Genomic DNA, 26392 nt, shown 5'->3' with positions numbered 1-26392 from the left:
TGTGACTGGAGGGTAGAGTGACCTTTATAAGGAGTTGTGGGAGGATCCCTGGAGCCCCCTTGTGACACAATCCGGCCAGCGCTTGCGAAATGCCAGCACAAATCCTTCCCTCCTTCCCCCAAAGCCGGCTGTAGCTAAAGCCTCCAAGCCTGGGTCTAATTCAGAACCCTGAGCTGAAGGGTTACTAGGGCCCCAAGGTCTCGCTGTCCAAAGCCAAGGTGGGTGTGCGCTGGAGCAGTGTTATTAAACATGTGTAGATTTCAACAGAGGGGCCTCTAAGCAAGCTCTGAGGGTTTTTTTTGTTTTGGAGGGTTTTTTTGTTTTGTTTTATTTTAAAGATTATTTATTTATTTGAGATAGAGCAAGAGAGAGCGAGAGCGGGTGGGAGGGGCAGAGGGAGAGGGAGAAGCAGGCTCTCCACTGAGCAGGGAGCCCCATGTGGGGCTCGATCCCAGGACGCTGAGATCATGACCTGAGCCCAAGGCAGACACTTAACTGACTGAACCACCCAGGCGCCCCTGTTTTGTTTTGTTTTATTTTAAAAGCTTTCATGTTTTTTTACACAATTCCTGTCCCACTGAGCACCCAGACTTGGGTGAGAGCCAACCATAAATCAAATGCTGAGGGCAATTTAGACGGTTCCCAGGCTAGGTGTAGTGGGGGTCGGGGATGGAGTGGAGGAGGGCTCTGGGGTCAGGGGGGGATTGGAAAACGTGGATTCTAGTCCAACTGAGTGTGGTAACAACCGTGGGAGAACAGAAGTCCACTGGGGGAGGGGGTGCCAACCCAGCCTCGGAGGCAGGGATGCTTCCAAACGGAAGAGGCGTCATCTATTTCCAGTAAATGCAGTATTACCTGAACTAGCTCCCAATGTCTAAAACAAGAAATTACACACGTGTGGTCTCCAGCCCCTGCCAGGGGAACAGGAAGGTGGTCTCTCCTCTCACCAGGAGGTGCCCAGCCCTGGACAGCACCCAGCACCGCAGATGAGGCTTCCACAGCCCGCCAGCATTTCTGCCAGACCGGGGCAGATCTTTAGCCCTATGAAGAAATACTTCCAAAAAGTCTTCTTATGTTATACTTACAGTTTTATATCTTTATTCATTTCATAGATTTTGAGTCATTTTTCACGTTTCCGTGTAGTTATGGTTGTAATTTTAATATGCGCATACCCCATCGTGCTCTTCTTAGATTCCAGCATACTTAATGATGTCTTCTCTTTATACCCATAGCATTTTATTTTATTTTTCCAGCTTTCTAGAGATACAATTGCCTATAGCATTTCATATTGTGATGTTTCCTTGGAATGCTAAGTTTCAGAAAGTGAACAAATCGCTTTCTAAAATTACCCTACCATTCAAGAGAAAGAAAAATATGTCATGGACAAGACTACAGTATTATTCAAAATAGTCAAAAACTAGAAACAGTTCAAATGGCCAGCATCAGGAAAAGGGAAAAACACATCGTAATGTTTTCATAAAGGGAATATTACTTAGCAATAAAAATGAACCAACTACTGGTATATGAGACAACATGAATGAATCTCCAAAACGTTCTGCTGAGCAAAAGAAGCCAGGCTAATCAAGCGCGTACTGTATGGTTCCATTTATAGAAAGTTCTAGAACGGCCAAAATGAATCTGGAATGGCAGAAATCAGACCGGTGGTTGCCTAGGGCAAGCAGGGCAGTCTGACTGCCAGAGGTTGTAAGAGCACTTTCTGAAGTCCATGGCAGTCCTCCACATTTCTGCTGCAGGGGTGGTTATGCGCATAATGTACATTTGTGAAAACTCATTGAACCGCAAACCTAAAATGTGTGCATTTTATTGTATGCCAATTATACCTCAATTAAGTCGATTTAAAAAAAGAAAAAACTCTCTCCCCAAACAAAGAAGACAAAACACGTGACAAATCAAAAAACACGAACGCTGTTTAATGTGGTGCCAATTTGGCGAGGTACAGATGAGTCTCCTTCTCCACATCCTTGTCAGACATGGAATTCCCTTTCTCTTTCTTTTTTTTGCCAGCTCACTTAGTGTTTTGGATTGGCATTGCTCTAATTTGAGTCTTGAGAAAAGAAGCGGAGCTCGTCAGCAGGGAAGAGTGGAGGGGAGAGAGTGCATGGCGCATGAAGGACCTGGGGTCCCTGGGGCTGGGAGTGGGATGGCGTGGGAGTGACGGGGGACTGACACTGGAGAGGTTGGCGGGAACTGAGCCTGCAGGGCATGGAAGCCGGGGTGGGGAGTTTGTAGTGGACCCTGCAGGTATTAAGGGAAATGGAAAGATTTTAAGTGGGGTGGGAGATGAATAGATTTGCTCTTTACAAAGATCCCTCTGTCTGCAGTGGGGAAGATGGGGGGGCAGTCAGGGTAGGGGACCGGCTTGGGAGAGGGGTCGGAGGCTGTCGCAGTGGTCCCGGTGCGAGACAATGGGACTGCGGACAGACTGGAGACATTGCTTAAAGCAAGGAGAAGCTGATGGTTACATGGATCTAACACCGCCATTACCCTGGGCCATCGGGGCTTCTGCCCAGAGCCCAGAGCTTTAGAGGATCTCACATATCACACACACACACACACACAGCTTATTAAGTAACAGAGAAGCACCTCTGTCACTTGGGATCTGGGGTCTGGTACTGGCACAAGAGTGACCCGTAGCCCTAACCCTCCTTCTTCACAACCAATGCTGGTCAGGTCCCAGGCAAACAATCCTTCCCTCTTCTACCCTGTCCTTGAATCGCATTTGGTGGCCCCATGTTTGGTGAGTAGCGTAGAGAGAAATGAATGCTTTCTCTTACAGCAAGTAAATGGAGCCCCTCTCCTCAGATGGAGTGAGGGGTCCTCACTGTCGCTCAGGTGCCCCTGGAGGTCTCCCTCTCCTCCCAGGAGGCTCTCCCAGTAGTTCCTTTAAGTGCACCCAGCACCCGCCCTGACACAGTACCATTTTCTCTGTCTTCTTACATTTCAAGGATGCTTTAGTACCTCTGTGGATCGAGCGTCTGCGCAGCCCTCCCTACCCGGCCCCTCCATCTGGTCCAGGCCCAATGTCAAGAGAAGTTCGACAGGAAATAGAATGAAAAGCAATCAGGGTCATGCAGGATGGTGAAGTAGCATCCTGGCTCGACCACTTGCTAGCTGTGTGACCCTGGGCAAGTTACTTAGCTTCTCTGTGCCTCGATTTCCCCATCTATAAAATGGGGATACGGAGAGTAGCTACTTTATCAGGTTATTAAGCAGATTAAATCAGTTCACATTTGTAACGTGCTCGTTAAAGGAGGCACACTTGTTTCTAAGAGTCCACCAGCCATAAGAACCATCACCGTCGGTTTAATGTCAAGCTGGGATAGGGAGAAAAAACAGACAGACTCCTGCGTTACATAAATATTTCCGGGATGGCAGGTTACATCCCACATCTAAAGACATCAAAATGCAAAAATATGTCGATAAGAGGTTCAAGAAAATAATATACTTTCCCCATTGGATGGATAAGGAAACAAATAGCTCAGAGCAGTCAGGTGAAAGGCGAGATTTAGATCATCAGGGGACTGCACCCATTGGAAAGGATCCGTCTTCTGAGAAAGCCACTTTATATGTGTTTCTCCATCGAGGCCAGGGCTGAGCTCTGTCTGACGACTGATTTGTGGTCTTCTGCATGAACAGCCACAAAGAATACGTCGGCAGAGCCAATGATCCTAATCAGGAACTTTGTGTCTGGGCTGAGGAAACACTCAAAAAGATTTGCTCATGTTCAAATCCTGTTTTGTGATCTTGGCCAACTTATGTAACCCCTTTGGACTCGGCTTCCCTCATCTGAAGAGCTGGCGTAGTAACACGTGTCTCAAGAGGGTTGTGCATGAGATGAAAACGTATCACACTCAGTAGGGCTCCTGCTCACAATAAGTGTGCAAGACACCGTAGCTATTATTTTGAAAGGTGCTGTGCTGAGTATTGGATTGAACCATATGAAACTGCATTTTTATAGAACAGTTGAATATCATTCAGTGTCAGATGATTCGCCCCGCTATTACAGAACAAGAGCTCGGTCTATGGTAGCCAGCAGGGACGGGCTTAGCTCCCCCGTTTTGCAGAGGGAGAAACTGAGGCCCAGAGAGAAGGAATGAGCCACCCAAGACCACGTCCCCGTCAGGAAGCTGGGACTGGAATCCACCTGCTGGCCTCTCCCCTTCTTGCTTGCCCCTCTGTCCTTTTCCCAGCACAGGGCGGCTGGTCATTGGTGGAATGTGACTGTCCGTGGTGGTGGCTTGATTCATTGTGGACAGAGCAAACACAGGATTGGCCCCACTGGGAAGTCCACTCTGGCTGGTTCCTGACAGTTGTGCAATGGGGGACTGGGAAGCACAGCCACTGCCAGCCCCCGAAGAGCTGCCTCCTGGCTCCCTGACAACCTGCTACCTGCCCCTGCTGGGAAGAAGTTGGCCCAGCGTCAGAGGCCTCACGGGCCAGCTCCCAGAGGCCCTCCTGGAATGCCGACTGAGAGTTGTGAGGGTCACGGTTTTCACATAACCATCCTTCTCTTCCCCTCTGGAACCTTCCTCCCGACTCTCTCACCCCCTCCCGGGTCCTCAGAGCCCCGCAGAGGCTCCTGACGCCTCCGCAGCTCCGACCGTGGCGCAGACCTCTCTGCTGCCCTCCAGCCCAGCTGGCTGCCTCCTGGACAGCTCCACGGGGCCCCGCTGCAGCTCGAACCCAGGCCGGCCAAGCGAGCCCAGCCCCACTCTCCTGTGCAACCTGCGGCTTGTCTAAGCCCAGCCCAGGACCCTGGGGCTCCCCACATCCTACCCCGAAGCATCATTTTGAACAGCGAGTATACTGTTCCCCAAATAGGCAGTGCTCCCTTTACTTCCCAGCCTTGGCAGGTGCTACCCCCTCCCCTCCCGGTGTCCTTCCTCACTGGGCAAACCGTCATTCAGCCTCTATCACTGATAGCCTCAGCTTGGGATGCTTAATTTCACGTGTCAAGTTAACTGGGCCATGGGGTACCCAGATATTTGGTCAAACATGCTGGGCGTGGCCGTGCATGTGTTTTTAGATGAGACTAACATTTGAATGGATAACCTGGGTAAAACAGATTGCCTCCTGCCTGCCAAGTGTGGGGTGGGCCTCATCCCATCTGTCCAAGGCCTGACTAGCATTGAAAGTCTGAGTAAGAGAGAATTCCTCCCGCCTGACTGGTGGAGATGGGCATCAGTCTTTTCCTGCCTTTAGGCATGAACTGAAACCTTGGTTCTTCCTGGCTCCCCAGCCTGCCAGGCTTTACACTGGAATGATACCATCCGCTCTCCTGGGTCTTGAATGGGCCAACTCCCTCTGCAAATCTTGGGACTTGCCGGCAATCACAATCATGTTAGCCAATTCCTTATAATAAATCTCTTTACACACACACACACACACACACACACACATCCTATTGGTTCCGTTTCTCTGGAGACCCTGGTTAATACAAGGTGTCACCCCCTGACTATCCTCCGCTGAGATTGCATCAGCCACGCTCTCCTTTTGCTCCCCGCACCCCCAGCCCACCCAGTCTGGCCTCCTGCTGCCGGCTTTCCTAACCCTTAGCCACACAAGGTCCAACTCCTCCAGGGGCCTCCACCGGACTCAGAGCCCCTCAGACACCCTTGTCAGTCCTGTCTCTGGAACTCCAGTGCCCACATAAGGCTTGGTGCAGGGAAGGGGCTGCTGAGGCATGCTCGTCAAGGCAACGTTCCAGTGAGCCTTGTTGAACAAGCTGAGTGCCTCCAACATGCCGTACTCCCTGACTACAGCAGAGGACAGATCCATCCCCTGCCGTCACAGAGCTTCCTGCGGGGACAGAGACGTCCGAGTGACTGGACCTTCCCCTCTGGAAGCGGGATCCAACAGCGGGGCAAACTCTCTGGGGGTGACAGTATAGGGTGGACCTCAGGAAATAATTCAGTTGAAGCAGGCCATTCTGTCTCAGTTTCATTTCTGATTCATTTTCAAAGAAATAAAAAGAACATTCTTATCTCATTTCCAAGGTTCCCCCCCCCCCAGTTTTGGAAACTGTTTTCCAGATTTAGGAAATAGCAGAGGGTCCCAATTCTTGGGACTTGAGCATGCACTAGAATCTCCAGGGAGGCTTAATAAAACGTCGATTGCTGGGCCCCAACCTGGGAGTCTGTGATTCGGTAGGTTTGGGTTGGGGCTGAAAATGTGCATTTGTACCCACCTCCCAGGGGCTGCTGGCTCTGCTAATCCCAGGGGGCCATAGTGAGCCCCACCTGTCAGCAGTCTTGGGTTTGAATCGAGGCTTCGCCCTGGCCTCGGCAGGTGAGCGCGGGCATTTCCCTGGGCTTTAGTTACCGTCTACGTAAAATGACAGGGTGTATCTGGGCTGTGGGAATCGCCAAGCCCTTCCAGACCATGAATTCTGGGCTCTGCGGACATGACTCTCCGAGTCCACCTGGTGCTCGCTGCCTGGGGCAGGTGCCAGGGTGCGGAGGGGAGGGGGGACCCGGCTGCATGTGCACTGGTGACCTGGAAAACCTGGAAACTTATAGCAAAGTTTTAAAACTAAAGAAAATTCCGGCTATGAATTCAACCGCTTATGATTTGTTCTTTCTCCTAGGGGAGAAGAGCAGAAAAGCTCTGGTTTATGCAAGGTCCCAGGGTGGGAGGACCAAGCTCAGAAAGGAAGAACTCCAAACCAAGGGCCAGGAGATACACATGCCAGGTCCAGCAGGTATAAATATGTCCTAACATGTCCCAGATATCGCATGGGGGCATACCTATGCTAAAATATTGCTATTATGTATCTGAAATTCACATTTATCTGGGTGGTCCTGTATACGTATTTGCTAAATCTGGCTAACGATCTCTCAGATTCTCCCTCCCTCCCAGGCAGGTGCTGTCCTGGCCTCTCTCAAGAATCTCATAGATAAGAAATGCTCACTTTGAAGCACTGGCCACAAGCTCCTCCAGATGGAAACAAGCCAAATGCCCATCAGTGGATGAATGGATAATCAAAACGTGGTACATCCATATAGTAGAACATTATCGAGTCATAAAACGGAATGAAGTACTGTATGGGTACATACCACAAGGATGAAGCTTGAAATCATGCTACCCGAAGAAGGTCATATATTGTGAGCTTTCTTGTGGCGGGGGGAGAGGGGGGGGGCAGTGCTGGGAACAGACGTTGAATTGACTGAACTTTCCCATCTGCAAAACAGGAATCTGTTGATCTGAAATAGGATTCTTTTTGATGTGAAATATCCACAGCAGGCAAAGTTGGAAAGCAGGTTAGTGCTTTTCCAGGGGCTTGGGCAGAGGGGAATGGGGAGTGACTGCTTCACAGGTATGGAGTTTCCCTTTGGGGCGTTGAGAATGCTCTGGAACTAGATGGTTGCACAGGTTGTACATGGTGAATATACTAAATGTCATGAATGGTAAGTCTTCTATGTTACTACGCTAAAAAAAAAAAGGGAATTGCTCATGTTAACCTCAATATACCTCCTCCCTGTGTGTCATGGGTTGTATTGTGTCCCCCCAAAAACATATGTCGAAGTCCTAAGCTTATTACCTGTGCATGTGGCCTTATATGGAAATAGGGTCTTTGCAGGTGTAATCAAGTCAAGATGGGCTTATTAGGGTGGGCCCTCATCCGATAGGACTGGTGTCCTTATAAAAAGATGGGAACACGGAGCCGCACGGGAGAAAGAAGGTCATGTGACTCCAGAGGCAGAGCGACTGCGTTGCTCCAGCTAGGAGCTGAGTAACGCCTGGGGCCACCAGAAGCTGACCGAGGTAAGGACTGTCTCCTAGAAGCACCAGAGGGATCATGGCGTGGCCACCACTTGGAGTTCAGACTTCCAGCTTCCAGAACTGGGAGAGAATGCATTTCTGCTGTTTTAAGCCTCCAGGTTTGTGGTACTGTTACCAGCAACCCTAAGAAACAGATACGCCATGGGACCTGGACCCCCTCACCTTTAGCACTCACTCCCCTCCCCCTGCTCTGGTGCCGTAGCTCCCCCTACCCACCTCCTTCGGGGGAAGCAGCATCCTCTGAGCATCTTTTCTCCCCAGCCCAGCCAGAAACCTCCCTCCGGGCTTTTTAAAAACACATGGCCAGGTGCCTGGGTGGCTCAGATGGTTAAGCGTCTGCCTTCGGCTCAGGTCATGATCCCAGGGTCCTGGGATTGAGTCCCGCATCGGGCTCCCTGCTCAGCGGAGAGTCTGCCTCTCTCTCTCTCTCTCTTATGTATAAATAAATAAAATCTTAAAACAAACAAACAAAAAAAATAAAAACACACGGCCACAGATGCATCATTCCATTGCCTCAGTTTTAAATATTTATTTAAAATCCAGAAGGGAAAAGGAGAAACAGAACCCACTGGGGTTTTAACACACTGACATGTGGACAGACATAAACGAGGACAGCAGAAAATTCCAAGAACGAGACAGAGGCCAGGTGGAGACTGGCCGGGGGGCGGGGCGGGGGGAGCGAGGGCTGAGATGAGGCCCGAGCTGCTACAACACACTTCCGCGGAGAGCGTCTTTGCTGGGGCGGGAGGGCGAGGCATACAGGAAGTGTCTGGTGGGGAAGGTGGGCCGGACTGAGGTATTAAATAATAAAAATCAAATCCAATTCCCAAAGAGACACAACTTTAGGTAAAAAAAAAAAAAAAACAAGACACAGATAGACGTTCACATAAAATTTCCCCTTCTAGAAAAATAATTCCATACTTAAAATAACCTCAAAATCCAACCTGGGCGCTGACTGGTTCTCTGATAGAGGACAACTCAGATGACACTGAATCTCCCCATCACACTGAACCCCGAGATCCCCATAATTATTCTTTCTCCTCAGCCCACATTTACACTTGGAGCTAATGACGCCAGGTTTCTAGAAAATTTAATGACGATGGAAAAGCAAGAGTGATGGCCACATCTTGGAAGGGACAAGCTCCTGGAAGGGAGGATCTTAGGGAATGGAATGGGGCCTCATAAGATGGCTCCAAATTGATATTCCACCTCCAAGGCCAGCACTGACCCAACACCGCTCTTACAACTGGTTTCTTCAAGGTCAAGTCTTCTCCCATGACTCTCCAGCCTAGATCCCACCTTCCAAGATAAGCCTAATTTCCCTCCAGGGCCATGAGAGGCCAAGGCCAAAATCCTTCATGCTTAGGCCTCCTCCTGCCTTAAGAGGACAAATATTTCAAAGTCCATAAATTAAAAGGTAAATCTTTCTGCTTCTGTTTCTGGCAGGTTTTTTTTTTTTCCTTCCTTTTTTTTTTTTTTTGGCTTTGCATTTTTTTTTCCTTTTTCCTTCCCCTCCCCCCACTTAGTCAATTACCTGATGAGCACAAGGGTGATACTAGGAACATTTTTAGATTCCCCCAACTTTGTCATTTGGAGGAGAGAGCAAAATGTGGATGATACCCCACATCAAAATGGTTCTTCAAAGTCTGTGGCAAAAATGGTAGCACCTTCAGAATCTTAAATAGGCTTTTTTTTTTTTTCCCTTAAAAAAATCACATACACTACGAGACAGTTGCGAGCACCAGCGATTTCACAGTGGGAGGTAGCTAGCACGGGCACCCCAGCCCCGAGGGTCGCGCCACCCCCTCCCGGCCTCCACCGCTTCCCACCCTCTGGCTGGTTCTTCTCCCACCTCTTTCCCGGGTGAAGAAATAGTAATGCACCTTCTTTGTGTTTGTTTAAATAAAATATATATACTTCTTTCCTTTTCTCCTTTTTCATGTCTCCTCTCTAATATTGCACATCAAAGCTCCCTGGCAGGGACCAGCTGGAGAGATGCCCCCTCCCCTCAAGCTGGCTGGAACATGGGGCTCTTTGGGCAGGAAGCTGGGGAGGACAGGGGTTGGCCGCGGGGCTGGGAGACAGGCCGCGGGGCTCAGGCAGCTTGCAGGCCCAGCTCGCTCTGGCTGGCTCTTTGGTTGGTCTTTGGGGCTGGGATCAGTTGGTCCCAAGGATACCCAGTTCCCTGCCCCCCCCCCCCCCCCCCCCGGCCACTTCTACCAGGCAGACAACAGCTGGGGCCTACCCAAGGATCCTTGGGCAGGTGAGCTGCCTCTCCTGGGCCCACCTGCCCCTAGGTCCCCTCCTTTTCCCTCCCCCTCGAGGCCTAGAGGAGCCAGGAGGTCAGAGGTCAGAGGAAGCACGCAGGTCCAACTTCGAGGCGGTACTGCTTCCCTGATGAGGCAGGAGGGAGGTTGTCCACGCTGATGATGGGCAGCTGCTGGGGGTCCTGGGTCCGGAAGGTGAAAAGCGTCTGATGCCAGCGCCCATCCTGGACCTGAGAGAAGGAAAGGGGTACACATGAAACCATCACAAACCTCATCATCAACGTGTGCATGTCCCCATCATCTTTCTCACCGTTTGTAAGGGATACATGGCATTTCACTGAAGCAAAGACCTGTATTGGTCCACTTCGATTGCTGCTACTATGTCTATTCTGGTAAGGAATGCTGTAACCAATGTCACCGTAGCTAAACTTCTGTGCACGCTCTTCTCCGCTTCTTGTTTCCCTAGAACAAATTCTAGAAGCAGCTGGATGGAAGGATACATACATTTCTGAGGCTGAGCGTATACGCTGGATATACGGGCATACCTCGTTTTATTGCACCACATTTCCTGACCTCCCCAGATGTTGTGTTTCTGATAAACTGACAGTCGGTGGCAGCCCTGCATCGAGCAAATCTGTCAGCGTCATTGTTCCAACAGCATTTGCTCACTTTGCGTCTCTGCGTCACATCTTGATAATTCTCACAACATTTCAAACTTTTTCAGCATTTTTACATTTGTTTTGGCGGCCTATGATCTGTGATTATGTGGCATATTTTTAAATTAAGATATGGACTTTTTTTTTAGGCATGATGCTATTACACCCTTAATAGACTACAGTATAATGTAAATATAACTCCTACATGCACTGGGAAACCAAAAAAATTAATTAGGCTTACTTTATTACAATATTCACGTTATTGCAGTGGTCCGGAACCAAACCCACAATATCTCTGAGGTATCCCTATATTTATACAGCTGCTGTCCTGAAAGCCTCTACCAATTTTTTCCCAAATAGCTTTGCGCAAGAGTGTTGGTTTCCCCATATCCTCACTAACATTGTGTATTACTAGTTTTGTTTAATCTTGCGAAGCTAGTTTTTTGGACAACTTTCTGACTCCCTCTCCACCAACAACCCACCCAATCTTAGGTATTTAAAAATAACCAAAAATGTTAACAGAAGAAATTAGCCTGGCCAGGATGGGGGCAGAGAGAATAGAAATACATTCTTTAACAAGTAGTCTCACAAGTAAGTAGAGTATCTATCAGCCTGTGGAATTTTTATGGCTGGATTTTCTCTCAGAAGTTTCCCAGAGAGAATAGTGAATAAAAAGGGTTTTATGAAACTGTTATAATAAAATTATTACACAAAGATAATAATGGTATGTATTTACTAATATTATACTAATACCACATACGATACTAATATACTAATGTAATATACTAGTATGTATTACACGAACTCTTATATACTATTTTATAATAAAAACACATCTTTTCAACTTGTCCATGCATGAGAGGCCTGTGAGGGGCCCCAAGGGTTACCTTGCAGCCATCCATTGATACTTCTGGCCGGAACTGACCCCCTGCTTCAAAGATCTGCCCATTCCAGGCCCGGAAGCGCACAGCCCGCTTGGCCGGGGTCTGGCCAGTGCCCTCCTGCCACACGGTCATGTTAAGGCAGTGAATGGTGATATGCTGTGTCACCTCAGAGCTTAGCAAGTGCAGAAAATTCATCTGGACCCGGCTGACAGCAAACTCGACCTGTGGCAGAGACGCAGCAGTGAGGTAGGGTCAGGCCGGCTGCCCAAGGCTCTCAGAAACCCTCCCCTCACTCTGGAGGGCACAGGGAGAAGCTCTTTCCTGGCAAGCATTTCCCAGCTTTGCTCCCAGACGTGTGCCCACTGGAGACACAGGGAAGTTGAGGTCTGTGTGAACCGGTCCACAGCCAAGGAGTAACAAGGAAGGGAAAGCACCAAGGCCAGCCTGAGTGCAGAGACGGATCTACGAGGGTCCTAAGTCACCTGATCCACCCCCCACTGCATGGGCACGCGGGAGTGGGGGTTTTCTCTGGAGCTGAGTTGGGAACCCAAAGCCCAGAGAGAAAGAGGAACTAGTGCAAGATCAAGAGGCTCTTCGAGTGCAGGAGAAATGAGAAGTGACCTCCCCAACCCTCAGAAAAGTTCCAAGACGCCAGAAACAGCAGTGACCTCAAACAAGGATGGGATTTATGGCTTCAGTGGGTGCCCTGAAAGCCCAGACGGTTGGTTTTTCTTTGTGTAATGCAAGCGCCTGATTGACGCTTTGATTGCCTAGGCATCCACTTCAAAAAGCTTGCGATCTCGAATAAATGAAAAGCCCGTCAGTGGCCTCCGCGCTGAGCCTCCTTTGTTTTAGACTTCAAGATTGCCAAAGCTGGCCATTTGGACCACCTGTTTTTTTTTTTTTTCCTCTTCCTGTGCTTTAAATCCCCGCTGTCATGTTTTAAATTCACCAATTAAGAGTGAGCCTGGGAAGCCCTAAGCCCCCCACCCTGGACCCCAACAAAAGCAGAATCCCAGGCTCGTGCACACTCATTCTCTCCCCCAGCAAGCTGGCTGGGTGGCCCCGGTGTGCTGTGTAATTTCCAGGTCCTGTAAGTAACAAACCTTTATTTTTTCAAAGTTTCTTGATCGTGAAGGACATCTTGCAATCATGGTAAGACCCACAAGGGCTGGTCCAGCCACCATGTTGGTAATTTATAGGCTGAGACCGGTACAAAATGGTGGCCATTGTTCGTGATGGGGATGGCCACCCATGCACGTGCCCACTCAGGCCTCCCCCCTCTGCCAGCTGGGTGTGGCTCAGAGTCAGAGTCAGAGGGGGAAAGGCCTGGCTGGAGGGTCACTGGTGAGGTTACTATGTTTCCTGCTGAATCCCAGTGCCTGATACAGTGTCTGGCACATGGTAGGGACCCAGCAAGACTTGCTGACCAGCTGGCCCACACAGAGATTCTCAAAACCTGGGTCTGACCCAGTCAGCCTAAGGCACCTCCTGGAGCCTCCCCAGGAGGGCTGATGGGATGGGATGGGTCTCTGGGTCCCTGCCTCCCCTACAGGCAGGTGGCTCCTCTCCCTGGAGCCTGAATCCTCCCATATGGAGGACTTGCCGCCCCTGCAGACCCGCAATCCACCATGGGGTACCCTGGGTGGGGGAGCGGTGGCACCCCACTGCCGCCACCCACCCTGGCTTGCTGCTGAGCTGCCCTGAGCTACCTCAAGCGCTCAGCCCAGAGACAGGCACTTGAAAGCAGACATCAAACATTAGCTAAACCCTGCATACATACCTTGGGCACCATGACTTAGCTTGTACTGATGGTCCCTGGTTCTCCAAGCCCGGCCAGCTTGGCCAACTACGCTGGTTTTTTTATAAAGATTTTATTTATTTATTTGACAGAGAGAGACACAGTGAGAAAGGGAACACAAGCAGGGGGAGTGGGAGAGGGAGAAGCAGGCTTCCCGCCGAGCAGGGAGCCCGATGCTTGATCCCAGGACCCTGAGATCATGACCTGAGCTGAAAGCAGACGCTTAACGACTGAGCCACCCAGGCGCCCCAACTATGCTGTTTTAGATATTGGCCGAAAGTTCTATTTGAAATAAAAACCATTAACATCATACATCTCGAAAGGGTGTAGAAACCACGGATTTAGAACAATTCATCCCCCGATTCGTAGATGAGAAAACCGAGGGTCACAAAGAAGCCTCGCAGCAGGACAGTCAAGGCTCAGACCAAAATTTGGGTGGGCGGTGGCCCAGGGCCTGGTGGGTGTAGAGGGGGCCAGTCGGCGGTGGATGGGGAGCAGACAGGTACCTTGGAGGCCGTGATGGGCTTGAGACACGTTTGTCCACCATGGGTGAAGTTGCAGGAAACTTCGATGGTGTCGGACGAGCAGCCAAGGTTTGGATCCACCCAGTAGGTACCTGCAGGCGGTGTGGAGGGGGGATGGTACAGGTATGTGAGGGGGAGGGAGCCCAGGGCCCGGTTCTGCAGGTGAACCCCAAACCTTGGGACCCACTGAGCCCCAGCTGGGCCTGAAGTCGGGAAAGGATTCCAGGAGCCACTGAGATGGAAGGACAGGCTGTGGGCAGAGTTCACAGCAGGCAGAGCCCCTGGGGGGGCCATGCGGCTGAGCTCTGGCCCACACTGCTACTGTGAAGGGGCCATTTTACAGAGGGGGCAGCTGAGGCCTGAGAGAGGCTGAATCACTAGCCCAAGGCATTTAGGGCTCATCTAGTTAAATGGGTTCTCCCCCAAGGCTAGTGATCCTCCTAGGGGCTTGCCTGGGGGAGGAGGGTAAATCAGGCCTCCACCCCACCCACTGGACACCTGTGCTGGCATCTGGTTTCCCCACTGGGCTTCCAAGGGATCCAAAGGCCCCACAGCCGAAAGAGTGGGACAACCAGCCACTGGTCCACCTTCTTGTCAGTGGAGGGAAGAGGTGTGGACAGAAAGGGGTGAAATCCTGGCTCTCAGGGCATCCATGACAGCCCCCTCCCCCAGCCCCCTGTCCCCTCCTGGCCCTTGGGGGCTTGTCCTGCCGAAGCTCTTGTCTCCTTGCACTGAAATGGTTGTCCCCAGGTTGTAGATCTGCAGGCTCTGAAAGGTAAAACCACTCACCTACACCCCAGGAGGCACGAGGTTGGCCATATGGTGTGGCTCAGTGACTGCTGAGCGGATAAGGGACTGCCTCATGTGCCTGCCTCCCCAAGGACAGAAACTTGGCCCCAGTGAGCCAAGACTTGAATGGTCCCTCTCCTCAGCCCCTCCTGGAACTCCCATGCACCGCCTGCTCCACCCCGGGGGCAAGAAGCCCTCTCTTCAGACCCCACAAGCCCTCATACCATCCACCATCTTCTGCTCACAATCCATGAGGTCCCGGCAGACCCGGGCGGGGTTCTCTTTGGTGCCCAGGGGCGTCTTAATGCTCTGGATGAGGTTGCTGAGGTAGTGTAAGGTTTTAAAGATCTCCCCTCCCTGGTCCAGCACCAGCCGGTCTGGATGGTTGTAACCCTGTCATGAAGAGAGAGGGGGTCTTGGCCTGGCCCAAGTTCCTAGGGGCATGATGGGGCTCCTTTCACTGGACAGATAAGGAAACTGGGGGCCAGGAACCGGGTGGGGGCTGCGAGGGTACAGGACACTCCGCAGTGGCCCCAAATCCCTCCAGAAGGGGTCAGTGGAGGTCTTTCCACTGACCACCCCCAGGCTGGAAGGAAGACAATGGGCTCTTCCAGGCTGCCCTTTCCCTGGACTGTGAATCCTGAGAGCCGACTTAGTATCAACTTTGCCCAGGCCCCAGCGCAGGAAACCAATGAGCTATGGAACTCTCGGGGCAGGCCACGTGGAGGGCACTGACTATATGCGAGCCGTCCCTTCTGTCTCCCCCGGGAAGGGATCCCATGTGGGCAGTGGTCTCGGGGTACCTCTGCTTTCAGTGCTCCATTTGTGTCCATCCATGTCTGGAAAGCTGCTCCCAGGTCATCTTGCTGCTGTGCAAAGAGAAGACAGGGTGTGTATCCTACCCCTCAACCCCAGGATCACCCAGACTCACCAAGAGAGAGAGAGCCCCAGGGTCTGAGGAGGAGCTCCCCAACCGCCTTCCTGGGCCAAGTCACCTGCCTTCTGTGTAACTCTCTGTCCTTCCCCCACTTACAAAGAGAGTCAGAGCTGACCTATCCACTCCCTTTCTCCAGGCACTTCCACAGTTCTTCATGACCCACAGTATTAAGTCCGAACTCCTCCATGTGGTGACAAGACCTGGCCTGAGTGCTGTGGCCTCTGGCCCAGCCTCTCTTCTGTTGCCCACATATGCTCGATGCACCAGACACACTATTGTACTGCTAAGTTGCTAAGCAGCATGCTCTGTCTGGCCACAGGGCCTTTGCACATGCTGTTCCCATAGCCTGGAACATTCTTCTTTCCCTCCAATGCTCCATCTGCCTATCTACTACTCCGGTGGTTCTCAATCAGGGGCAATGTTGCCCTGTAGGGGACATCTGGTTATATCTAGAGACTTGGCTGTCACAACTGGAGGACGGGGTGCTCCTGACATCTAGTGGGCAGAGGCCAGGGATGCTGCTAAACATCCTACAATCACTCGCAGCAAGGAACCACCTGGTCCCCAAGTGTCCATAAGTGCTGCAGTTGAGAAACCCTGCCCTATACTCATCCTACAGATGTCAGCTACCATGGGAACTCTCTCCTGGTGCTCTCGCCCCCAAGCTGGGTGCAGCCCCTTTCTCTGTGTAACTATCTCATACTTGCGCCTCCACCCCTAGCACAGGGCTTGCCAGAGGCGGTCTTGCTGTGAAAACAGTGACAGGGACACTCTGACATTGAGTAAAGCCCAAGAGGTCCAGAGCCCAGACACCAGAGGTATTTCTCAAGTTCAAATCTCAGCCTTGCTACTTGCTAACTGCAGGATCTGGGCAGGTTGCTTACCGTCTCTCCGCATCAGTATCCTCAGAATGGGCATGAGAGTAACACTCTCAGAACCTTGAGAGGAGTAAGTGAGCTAATCCAGGAGGAGCACGCCTAACAGTGTCCACCTATCACAAACACTCAGTATGTCCGCTACCATGCAAAAAATTCAAAATCCTCGAATTTTCCTTTTTTTGAGAGGAAAAGGGTTTTTTCTGGGTCTCTTCACTTTGCCCTAGCTGTCTGGCTTCCTTAGTGATGAGAAGGGCTAGGGAAGGTGTGGAGGGGAGGCCAGGGCCGACAGTTCGTTTTCGTGGACAATGCCTGGGGGCCGGATAGTGAGAAGCTGAGAGATTAGGAGAGCAGAGAATCCGAGTGGCTTGTGGCCTAAGGGCTCCTGCTCAGTTCCCCTCAGCCACTGCGGGGGGTGGGGGGGGAACGCTGTCAGGGCCCGACTGTAACCCTCAACCAGTGCAGTGGTAACACAGGGAGGGACCCCTGGGTGGGGGGGGGGGGGGGCTTGGGAGGGGCCATACTTTCAGGGACGTACCCACCAGGGAGGAAAACAGCCTCCCTCCTCCAGTCTGACCCTCTTTGGACTCAGAATCTGAGGACACCCTCTAGGATACTGTGATTTATAATAGCGATTTGGTCTCTGACCCTCTTCCTGGCACCGAGCTCCTAAAACCCCATAAAAGTATTGTCATGTTAATGAGGTGACTCTTGGAAAGTCCCTAGGTAACCAAAGGATAGGTGCCGGATTGCCCAGGGAAGCAACCTTGTGATAGGTGGCTTGGAAACTTCAGTCCCGACCCCTCACCTCCGGGAGGAAGGGAGCAGGGATGGAGGTTGAATCAATTACCAGTGGCCAGTGATTTCATCCATCATGCTTATGTAATGAAGCCTCCATGAAAACCCAAAAGGGTGGTATTCAGAGAGCTTCCCAGCTGGTGATCGCGTGGAGGTTTGGGGAGAGTGGCCACCTGGAGAGGGCCTGGGAGCTGTGAGCCCCTGCCTCATGCTTTGCCCTGTGCCTGTCTTCCATCGGGCTGTTCCTGAGTTATTATTATTATTTTTTTATAATAAACCAGTAAGCTAGTAAGTGATGTATCTCTCTGATCTAAGAGGCACTCTAGCACATTCACTGATGCCAGTGAGGGGCATGGGAACCTCAGTCGGTCAGAAGCACAGGTGACAAGCTGGCATCTGGGGTGGGCAGGATGGGGAAGGAGTCCTGTAGGATCGTGAATGCTTTGTCCTGGTGCACAGTGTCAGAACTGAGTCGAACTGTAGGACACCCAGCTGGTGTCCCACAAGTGTTCCTCGGTATGGGGAACACCCACCCCCCCCAAGCTTGAATTGACACCAGAACCTATTTAGACCTTCGGCAATCAGCCATTCTGTACCGAGGGTGCTGACAGGACCAGGAGCTCAGCCACTGGATCGGCTTCCTGGGTTCACAGTCAGGGGTGCATCCTGCCTAAAACCGGGAATCCCCACCCTCTTTCTGCTGCTGTAGAGTCCAGGGTCCGGGATGGAAGGACAAAAGCTCACGGGCATCCCTGGGCCTAGCTTAGGGTTCTAGCTATTGTGACCCAGAAAAGAGGTCAGCTGCCAACCGCCCCCCCACCCTCCCAGGCCTTACCCCAAATAGGCAAAAGAGAACATTCTCCAACTTACAAAGTGGATAGGGCTCCCTGGCGGACCCTGCAAAAGAAGAGACTCAGTCACTCTTTGAGAGGGACTGGGTGCGGGAGTCCCAGGGGCTGTCAGGAGCCTGGAGGGGCCATCCAGGCACGAGAGGATGTGTAAAACTGGTCTCTGCTCTTCTAGAGGCCTGGTCCAGCCAGGGCTGCTCTACGCTCTCCTAGAAGTCTGGGGAAGCTTGTGAGGTCAGGGCCAAGACAAGCACCTGCCAGCAAAGCCCTGGGTCTCATTCAAAGCTCCACCTCCTGCCCTGGAGTTCCAGGAGCCCTGAGCGCAAGTACCTACCGGTGGGCCAGGCCGCCCTCTGGGACCAGGAGGACCCTGGAGGAAGAGAAGAACAGTGAGGCCTTGGTCAAAGGCCTTCCATCTTCCCCACCCCAGGCCTCCTCGAGCTGATCCGAGACCCTGAGACAGTGGTGCCTCCAGCACAGAGGGGTACCGATGGATGACTGAGGTCCAGAGGGAAAGAACACGCCTGAGGACTTCGGTGGTCACGGGCAGGGGAACCCAGAGGGCCCACCCTGCCCCACTCCCCCAGCCCACCAGCCCCCGTACCGCAGCCCACTCACCCTCGGACCTTGCAATCCCTGGAGGAGGACAGAAGCAGAGAGAGACAGTCAGGGAATCAGGCTGAGCCTTGCCCTCCATCCCTCCGCCACCCCTCTCCCAGCCCTCCCCTCCCCTCCCCTCCCCCTCCCCCAACCACTGCAGCACCGCCTCAGCAGCCCATCAACTCACCCAGTCCCCTCGGCTGCCTTTGTCACCCTTTGGACCCTGCAATAAATCATGGCCCCATAACAGAGGACTCAGAGAGGAAGTTCTAGTTCCCAGATGGGGAAACTGAGGCTCAGGCTGGCCCTGGGTCACAGAGACAAGTTTGCCCCCATAGTCTTTCTGGCCAGCCCCCTACACATACCGGGCGTCCTGAAGGTCCCAGGATTCCGAGGGGCCCAATGATGCCTTCCTTTCCCTAAAGGAGAGAGAAAGGTTTGTGTGTCCTCATCCCAGGGCCTGGGAAACAGAGTCACGGAGACAGGAGAGGAGATGGCAGCCTGAGTGTCCCATGGTGATGGAAAGGAGACTTCCTCAAGCAGGGGCCAGGCCATGCACATTCTGGGTCCCGAGTGCCTTTGGGGGCCTATGGGAGGAGAAAGGGGGAGGGTGGCAGCCCAGCTAGCAGGACCAGCAGAAGCAAGGGGATGCCAACGGGGATGGAGGCCTTGGGCAGAGGGGGCTCAAGCCTGAAAGAGCAGGAGGAGCAGGGCAGGCATGCACCCAGCTGACGGCTGGCCAGCCTTGGGCCTGGGCGACTGTCCCCGCTAGGACAGACCAGGAGAGGACTCACCATCAAGCCAGGGGGCCCCCGAGGGCCCTGGATGCCTTTCAAGCCAATGTCTCCAGGGGGGCCCTGTGGGAGGCAGAGGAAGGGCTGTCTGTGTCTGGGTGGCCACTGGGTCGGGCCTCCAGCAGCTCCATGACCCCTGGGGGCTGGCCACACTTTGTCCTCCCTGTCAAGAGAGGCCTTACCTGAGAGGTTCCGGGAAGAGTAACAAATGTCCACAATTATTAAGCAGGTACCAGCGTGCTGGCTCTGTGCTATATGGTATAAGCTCTGCTCTTACTTCCTTGTTACAACCCTCTATAGTTATCCTACCCATTTTATAGCTGACAAAACTGAGGCTTGGAGATACAAAGTAATTTGCCTAATGCTCAGAGCAGGTAAACTGAGGAGCCGGGCTTAAAACCCAGGTCTGCTGGATTGTGGGTTCTGGGGACCGAGGATGTTCCTGCTTGATTCTGGCGGCTTTCCAGCCCCCACTGTAAGTGCTCAAGAAATCTTTGTTGAGTGAATACATGGATAAACGACCAAGGAGGTGGATGGATGGAACCCCAACAGGAACAGTGAGGAGTGGGAATTTGTACCTTGGGTCCGAAGAGGCCAGCCATTCCGGGGAAGCCCATCTCGCCAGAGTCACCCTGCGGGGAGAGCAGAATGAGATGGGGTGAGTGGGGCCAGGACAAGGACGCCCAGCCAATCACCCAGGATCCCTGGGCCTGCCTCCTCCCATGGATATTAGCGACTCCATCTCTAGGCAATCAGATGAGGGTGGACAGCTCACATACTAGACACCAGTCAGCCTGGGCTCAGAGAGGGCAGGGGCCTCTGCCCTCTGTCACATGAGACAGTGGAGGCCAGCTCAGGGATTCCATGAGGAAGGCTCTAGAACACTTAGGACCTCCTGTCCCAGGTCTTCAAGGAAGAGAAGGAAAGGACCTGCAGGCTCTTTCCCCCATCACAAAGGCTCTATCAAGGACTGTGTCCCTCAGAATAAGCCCATTAGCTGTGGGACTCTACGTACCAGGGGCTTTGCATGGACCACCACGCATGCGAGTTCCTACTTCCGCCCGGGGAGGCACAACACACCCCGTTCACAGATGAGAATACTGAGTCTCACAGAGAGCAGGAACTTGCTCATATCCACACAGATGCCATTGCGGGGAGTGACTGGGTGTGAACAATTCTGGAGGCCTGGATTCTATGGCAGGGGCATGCTTAACTTTTAACAAAACTGCCCAGCCCGTTTCCAATGCGGTTGTACCATCTTACATTCCTGTGAGCAGAGGAAGAGAGTTCCAGTTGCTCCACATCCTTGCCAACACTTGGTCTGTTCACTCTTTTAAAATCTTTACCATCCTGGGGCTCCTGGGTGGCTCAGTCAGTGACTCATCTGCCTTCGGCTCAGGTCATGATCTCGGGGTCCTGGGATCGAGCCCTGCATCGGGCTCCCTGCTCAGCCGGGAGTCTGTTTGTCTCCCTCTCCCTCTGCCCCTCTCCCTACTTGTGCTCTTTCTCTCTCTCTCAGATAAATAAAATCTCCAAAAACAATGAAATGTTTACCATTCTAACAGGTGTGCAGTAGCATCTCATTACGGTTTTAATGAGCATTTGCCTCATGACTAGTGATATTGAGCTTCTTTTATGTGCTTAGTTGTCATCTGAACAATCTTTTCAGAAGTGTCTGTTCAAGTCTTTTGCCTAATTTCTTTCTCTTTTTTTTTTTTTTGCCTAATTTCTTTATTGGGCTGCTTCTTTTCTCATTATTGGGTTTTGAGAGTTCTTTACATATTCCAGATACAAATCCTTTACTAGATCTATAATTTGCACCTTCTCCTAGTATGTAGCTTGTCTTGTCATCCTCTTAACAGCGTCTGTCCTTTGAGGAGCAAAAGCTTTAAATTTTGATAAAGCCCAATTTATCAATTTTTTTAACGGATCATGCTTTTGGTGTCATATCTAAGAAACGTTTGTATAACCCAAGGTCTCAAAGATTTTCTTCTCTGCTTCCTTCTAAAAGTCTCAGCATTTTGGGTTTTACCTTTAGGTGTATGATCCATGTTGAGTTTATTTTTGTACATGGTATAAGGTATCCAATTGTCACCGCACCACTTGCCAGAAAAGACTATTCTGTAACCACTGAGTTGTTTTTGCAACTTTGTCAAAAAGCGGTTATCCAAGGACGTGTGAATGTATTTCTGGACTCTCTATGCTGTTCCTTTGAACTATTATTAATATATTTATGGCAGTACCCTACCTTCTTGATTACTGTAGCTATATAATAAGCCTTGAAATCAACTACTGTGAGTCCCCCAACTTTACTCTTCTCTTTTCAACTTGCTTTGGTTATTCCAGGCCTTTCATATTTCCAAATAAAAATGTTAGACTCAGCTTGTTATTTTCCACGAGAAAGGCCTGATGGGATTTTGATTGGGATTGGGTTGAATCCACACACCAACTGGAGGAAACTGCCATCTGAACAATACTGAGTCTTTGACCAGGGAACACAGCATCTCCATTTATTTAAGTCGTCCCCATTTCAGAAATGCTTTGCAGTTTTTCAATGCACATGTCTTGTACACCTAGTGTCATATGTATCTCTAAGTATTTCCTACTTTTCTGCTATTATAAATAGCATTGCTTTTTAGATTTCAAGTTCTGACCGTGGCTAGTATATAGAGACACAGTTCCTTTGTGCATCTTGAGCTGGTGTCCCACCATCTTGCTGTATTCACCTGTTCTAGTCGATTTACCATGGATTCCATTGGATTTTCTCTCTAGACAATAATTTCATCTACAAATGAAAAGATTCACTTCTTCCTTTTCAATATGAATGCTTTTATGTATTTTTCATTCCTGATGACATTGGCTAGAATTGTCAGTACAATATTGAATAGAAGTAGTGAGAACAAGTATCTCCGACTCGTTCTACTTCTTGGAAAAAAAAAAAATCCAAACATTCAGCTTTTCACTATTAAGTATGATGCTAGCTGTCTGTTTTTCATGAATGCCCTCTTCCCAGTTGAGGAAGCTCCTTTTCCATACCAAGTTGGCTGAGTGCTTTTATCAGAAATGGAGTTGCATTTTTGCCAAGTGCTTTTCTTGCATCCACTGGGAGGATCAAATGGGTTTTCTTTCTCAGTTTGTTAGTATGGTGCATTATATTCATTTATTTTCAAATGTTATACCATCCTTGCATTCCTGGGATAAACCTCATTTGATCTTGATGTACTATCTTTTTAATATATTCTTAGATTGGTTTTTCTAAAATTGTGTTGAGAATTTCTGTATCTATATTTCTGAGGTATATTGGTCTAGACCTTTCTTGCAATGTCTTTTATCCAGCTTTGCTATCAGGGTAATGCCAGCCTCATAGAATATGCTGGCAAGTATTTCCCCCTCTTCAATTTTCTGGAAGAGTTGATACAGAATCGGTATGATTTCTTCCCTTAACTTTTACTAGAATTCTTCAGTGATGTCATCTGAGCCCAGAGTTTTCCTTGTGAGATGTTTTTTAAACCATAGGTTGAATTTCTTTACTAGATAGGAGGCTGTTTCGGGTTCAGGTCGTGATCCACCACCTGTCCTCATTCTGAAGGGACCACTCAGATCTCATGTCTCAGCCTCCTCCCTCCCCCCCCCACCCCACTCAGGGGAGGCGAAGGAGTATCTGGTGCTCAGAGAGGGTGTCACTCTGTCCTTGTCACAGAGCAGGCAGGAGGCTTCCGGACCCGTGTGCGCATGTGTTTGCATGCATGTGAGTGTGAGAACATCTGTATTCCCCGGGGCTCACTCACCAGCTGGCCTTTGGATCCAGGCTCCCCCTGGCTCCCAGGAAGCCCAGTTCCACCCGCTGTCCCTCGTTTGCCAGGAGGACCCAGCTGCCCAGGTAACCCACTTTCACCCTTAAAAAACAAAACCAAAAACACACACACACATACCAAAATGACCAAAGGGGAAAACGGTTCTAGGGGAGGGGAGGAGGGCCTGGGAGAGACAGAATAGTGATGCCACAGGGTCAGCTGACATCTCAGGATGCTGGGGCTCAGATGCAGGCCTGGTGGGGGCTCGGAATTTTAGTCTCCTTAAGAGGACAGCCTCTTTCCTTACTCTGGAATTCAAGCTCCAACTTCCCTTCCACTCTCCCACCCTGCCTCTCTTCTTCACTGTTTCCTCCCAGAAGACCATGAAGTTCCCACCCACCCCCACTTCTGCTCCAGCCCTTCCTCCTGTCTGGGATGCCCCCTCCCCTTCTCTCCACATTTAAATCCTCCCTGGGCCAAGGCCGCCCCTCCCCTCACTGGCTGTTCCTGCAGAGGGTTCCAGCCTCTCCCCAACTAAACCTTGCGCTTGGGGAGGGCCAGAGGAGCCATGTCTGATGCACCCACCTCAATCTTCCCTTCTGTGTGTAGCCCCAGACTCAGATTGACTCATGGCTGCCTCCCCCACCTCTCGGAAACTTTCTAAAAACATGCCTTTTGGAAGAGGGTCCTGGCTGCAAGCAACATCTATTGTTCCACAAAGGCCCACTAGAGGGCGCCCAAGGACAGCTCAATAACCAGTTGCCTGTTTCAAAGGCCTGGCAGGGCCCAGGATTTCTAGCTACCTGGATAAACTTTCCTGAAAGTCAGGCTCAAGCTTGGGACAGGGACCCCTGAGAAATGTCAGGGCCATGGACTCCATTTTCACACAGGCCTTGGGACATGGGTGCCCACGTCAGCGTTATAATCAGTGTCTTATAGTTAGTACCAAGGTTGAAAGGAGGGAAGGTGGCTAAGTGGACTAACAGGTGTCTGACCTTGAATCCTGGAGGCCCCTGTGCTCCAGGCAAGCCGGCCACACCTGGATTTCCTCTCTTCCCAGCAGGGCCCGTGGGGCCAGGGTCCCCATCGTCTCCCTGCTCCCCCTGTAAAAAAGAGGGCAAAGGAGGACCTCTCATGTTTCAGGAAACAGAGGCCGCCAAGGAGCAGGATGTCTCATAGTCTGGATGAGCTCTGGGTGGATCTGGAGGGAAGGAGGTCAGACCCCAGGACGGAGTTCATCCTGCCTGTGCGTGAGGGCAGGACCAGTGAACAGATCTGCAAGTGGGGAGGAGGAGGGACCTTACAACTAGAAGTGCCATCCCCTGGGCAGGGGAGGGCCTTCTGGGTACAGGCATGGCTGGTCAGAAGGGCCACATTCCCAGGTCCCGAGGGATGAGGTGACTGCCCATGCAGGAAACTTCCAGATATGTTGGTTCTGCCCCATCCAAGTTTCCGAACCTGCTCCTCCTGGCCCGTGGCCCAATGGCAGAACCATCCCTGCCCCCCAGACCCCAACACACACAACACACCTTGTCTCAAAGGGAGACACCATCTGTTAACCCCAAGTCCTGCTCACCTGCTGTCCTGCTTGCCCATCCCTGCCAGGAAACCCATCTGGTCCCGCGACACCCTCGGGGCCCTGTCTCCCCACCACGCCCCGAGGCCCTGGCAGCCCCTGCAGGCCCTGGGGATATAAAAGAAGTTGATGAGAGCCTCTGGAGGGGGGAGTAGGGAGGCAGGTGGGAGGGGCTGGCTGCGGGTCACTCACCTGAATCCCCCTTCGTCCTGGTGCCCCAGCCTTGCCTTGCTTTCCCTTTGGTCCCTGAAAAATCAAGGGGCACATGACAGAGGCCGCCTGGACGAGGGACAGAACCCTAGGAGATTTGGAAGCGGGACTGAAAGGAGCATGGGCTCCTATGCAGCCCAGCCTTGCCCTTCCACCCCTTGGGCCTCAGCATCTGAATCTGCAAATGGGTCCAAGCACCCTGGGCTTGGAGCCCAGGGGCAGGGCTGGCCTTGGAACCTGCCAGTGTTGTCCTCACCCCTGCTCTGGGTCCCGCGCCCCCATGGGCTCCCCTGCTGCAGAGGCTCTCGGCTGGCAGTTTCCTAGAGGGAGCCGGGGCCCGTGGCTGCCTGGGCTTCAAGATCCTTCCATCCTCAAGACTGTGGCTAAATCCCTGAGCAGGGTGGGGGCGGGGGCGGGGAGATGGTGTGTGGGTGAAGGAGACACACCTGCGGGGAGGTTGAGCGCATGAAGACAGCACTGGCCCAACCTCAGAGGAGGCAGACACAAGGGCTCAGGGTACAAGGTGGGAAAGTCCTCAACCGCCCCTCAGTTCCCACCACCAGCATCCCTGTCCACCCCTGCCCCCTTCCTCCGGACCCCTTGCTTCTCCAAATTTTCTTCCACAGCGTGGTGTGGCTGGCTGGCTCTGGCTCTCGACTGCCCTGGGTTCAAATCCCACTGCTGGCCCCACAGGTGGTCCCGTTCCTGGAGGCCCTGCCAGGGGGGCAGGTGATCCCCCCCTCCCTCAAGCCCTTGGAGGTGAAGAGATCTTGGCCTGGAAGCACCCTGCAGGGCGCCCGCCAGCCTACTTGCTGGGTGCCTGGGCAGGTGTCCGCCCTTCCCAGGGTCCCCTGTGGACTTCAGTCCTCTTACCTCTTCCCCTTTTGATCCTTTGGGTCCCGGCCGTCCCCGGGGTCCTGGATGCCCCTGCAAACCAAGGTGAGAGGATGCAAAGCAGCCCCAGGATTCTCTCCCGGGGAGGGTGGCCAGTGTCCGCCTAGAGGGGGAGGGGTGGGAGGGGTTTGGGGGTGTAGGCTCTGGGGGTGCCCCCAGCATCAGGGCAGGAAAAACCAGAGTGAACTGCCCCAGGCCCTCCAGTAGGGAGGGTCCCTTCCTTCCCCCACTGCCACCCACCCACCTGGGGCCAGAGGGGGATGGGACAGGGAGCACCACTCACTGGTAGGCCCTGCTGGCCTGGATCTCCACGGAGGCCTGGCACACCCTCCTGTCCCTGGA

The 26392-nt window shown here is 52.0% G+C and overlaps 1 protein-coding gene across 1 annotated transcript in view; it reads right to left on the bottom strand.

Moving 5' to 3' along the window:
• Positions 1-8322: 8322 nt before the first annotated feature.
• COL27A1 (collagen type XXVII alpha 1 chain) overlaps positions 8323-26392 on the bottom strand; it is a 129833-nt gene continuing 111763 nt past the window's right edge. The window contains exons 44-61 of the mRNA XM_032418988.1: positions 26334-26387; positions 26030-26083; positions 25139-25192; positions 24947-25054; positions 24366-24473; positions 23365-23472; positions 20155-20208; positions 19577-19639; positions 19148-19201; positions 18970-19005; positions 18801-18818; positions 18517-18552; positions 18205-18231; positions 15528-15593; positions 14949-15117; positions 13918-14027; positions 11614-11832; positions 8323-10300 (exon numbers count right to left, since the gene is read on the bottom strand). Coding sequence (XP_032274879.1) covers positions 10154-10300; positions 11614-11832; positions 13918-14027; positions 14949-15117; positions 15528-15593; positions 18205-18231; positions 18517-18552; positions 18801-18818; positions 18970-19005; positions 19148-19201; positions 19577-19639; positions 20155-20208; positions 23365-23472; positions 24366-24473; positions 24947-25054; positions 25139-25192; positions 26030-26083; positions 26334-26387 — 1485 coding nt within the window. The 3' untranslated portion in view covers positions 8323-10153. The remainder of the gene's footprint in view (positions 10301-11613; positions 11833-13917; positions 14028-14948; positions 15118-15527; positions 15594-18204; positions 18232-18516; positions 18553-18800; positions 18819-18969; positions 19006-19147; positions 19202-19576; positions 19640-20154; positions 20209-23364; positions 23473-24365; positions 24474-24946; positions 25055-25138; positions 25193-26029; positions 26084-26333; positions 26388-26392) is intronic.

The sequence above is a fragment of the Phoca vitulina genome, unplaced genomic scaffold (assembly GCF_004348235.1).
Source record: "Phoca vitulina isolate PV1807 unplaced genomic scaffold, GSC_HSeal_1.0 scaffold21, whole genome shotgun sequence".
NCBI lineage: Eukaryota > Metazoa > Chordata > Mammalia > Carnivora > Phocidae > Phoca > Phoca vitulina.
This window is presented reverse-complemented; position numbering and strand designations above follow the sequence as displayed.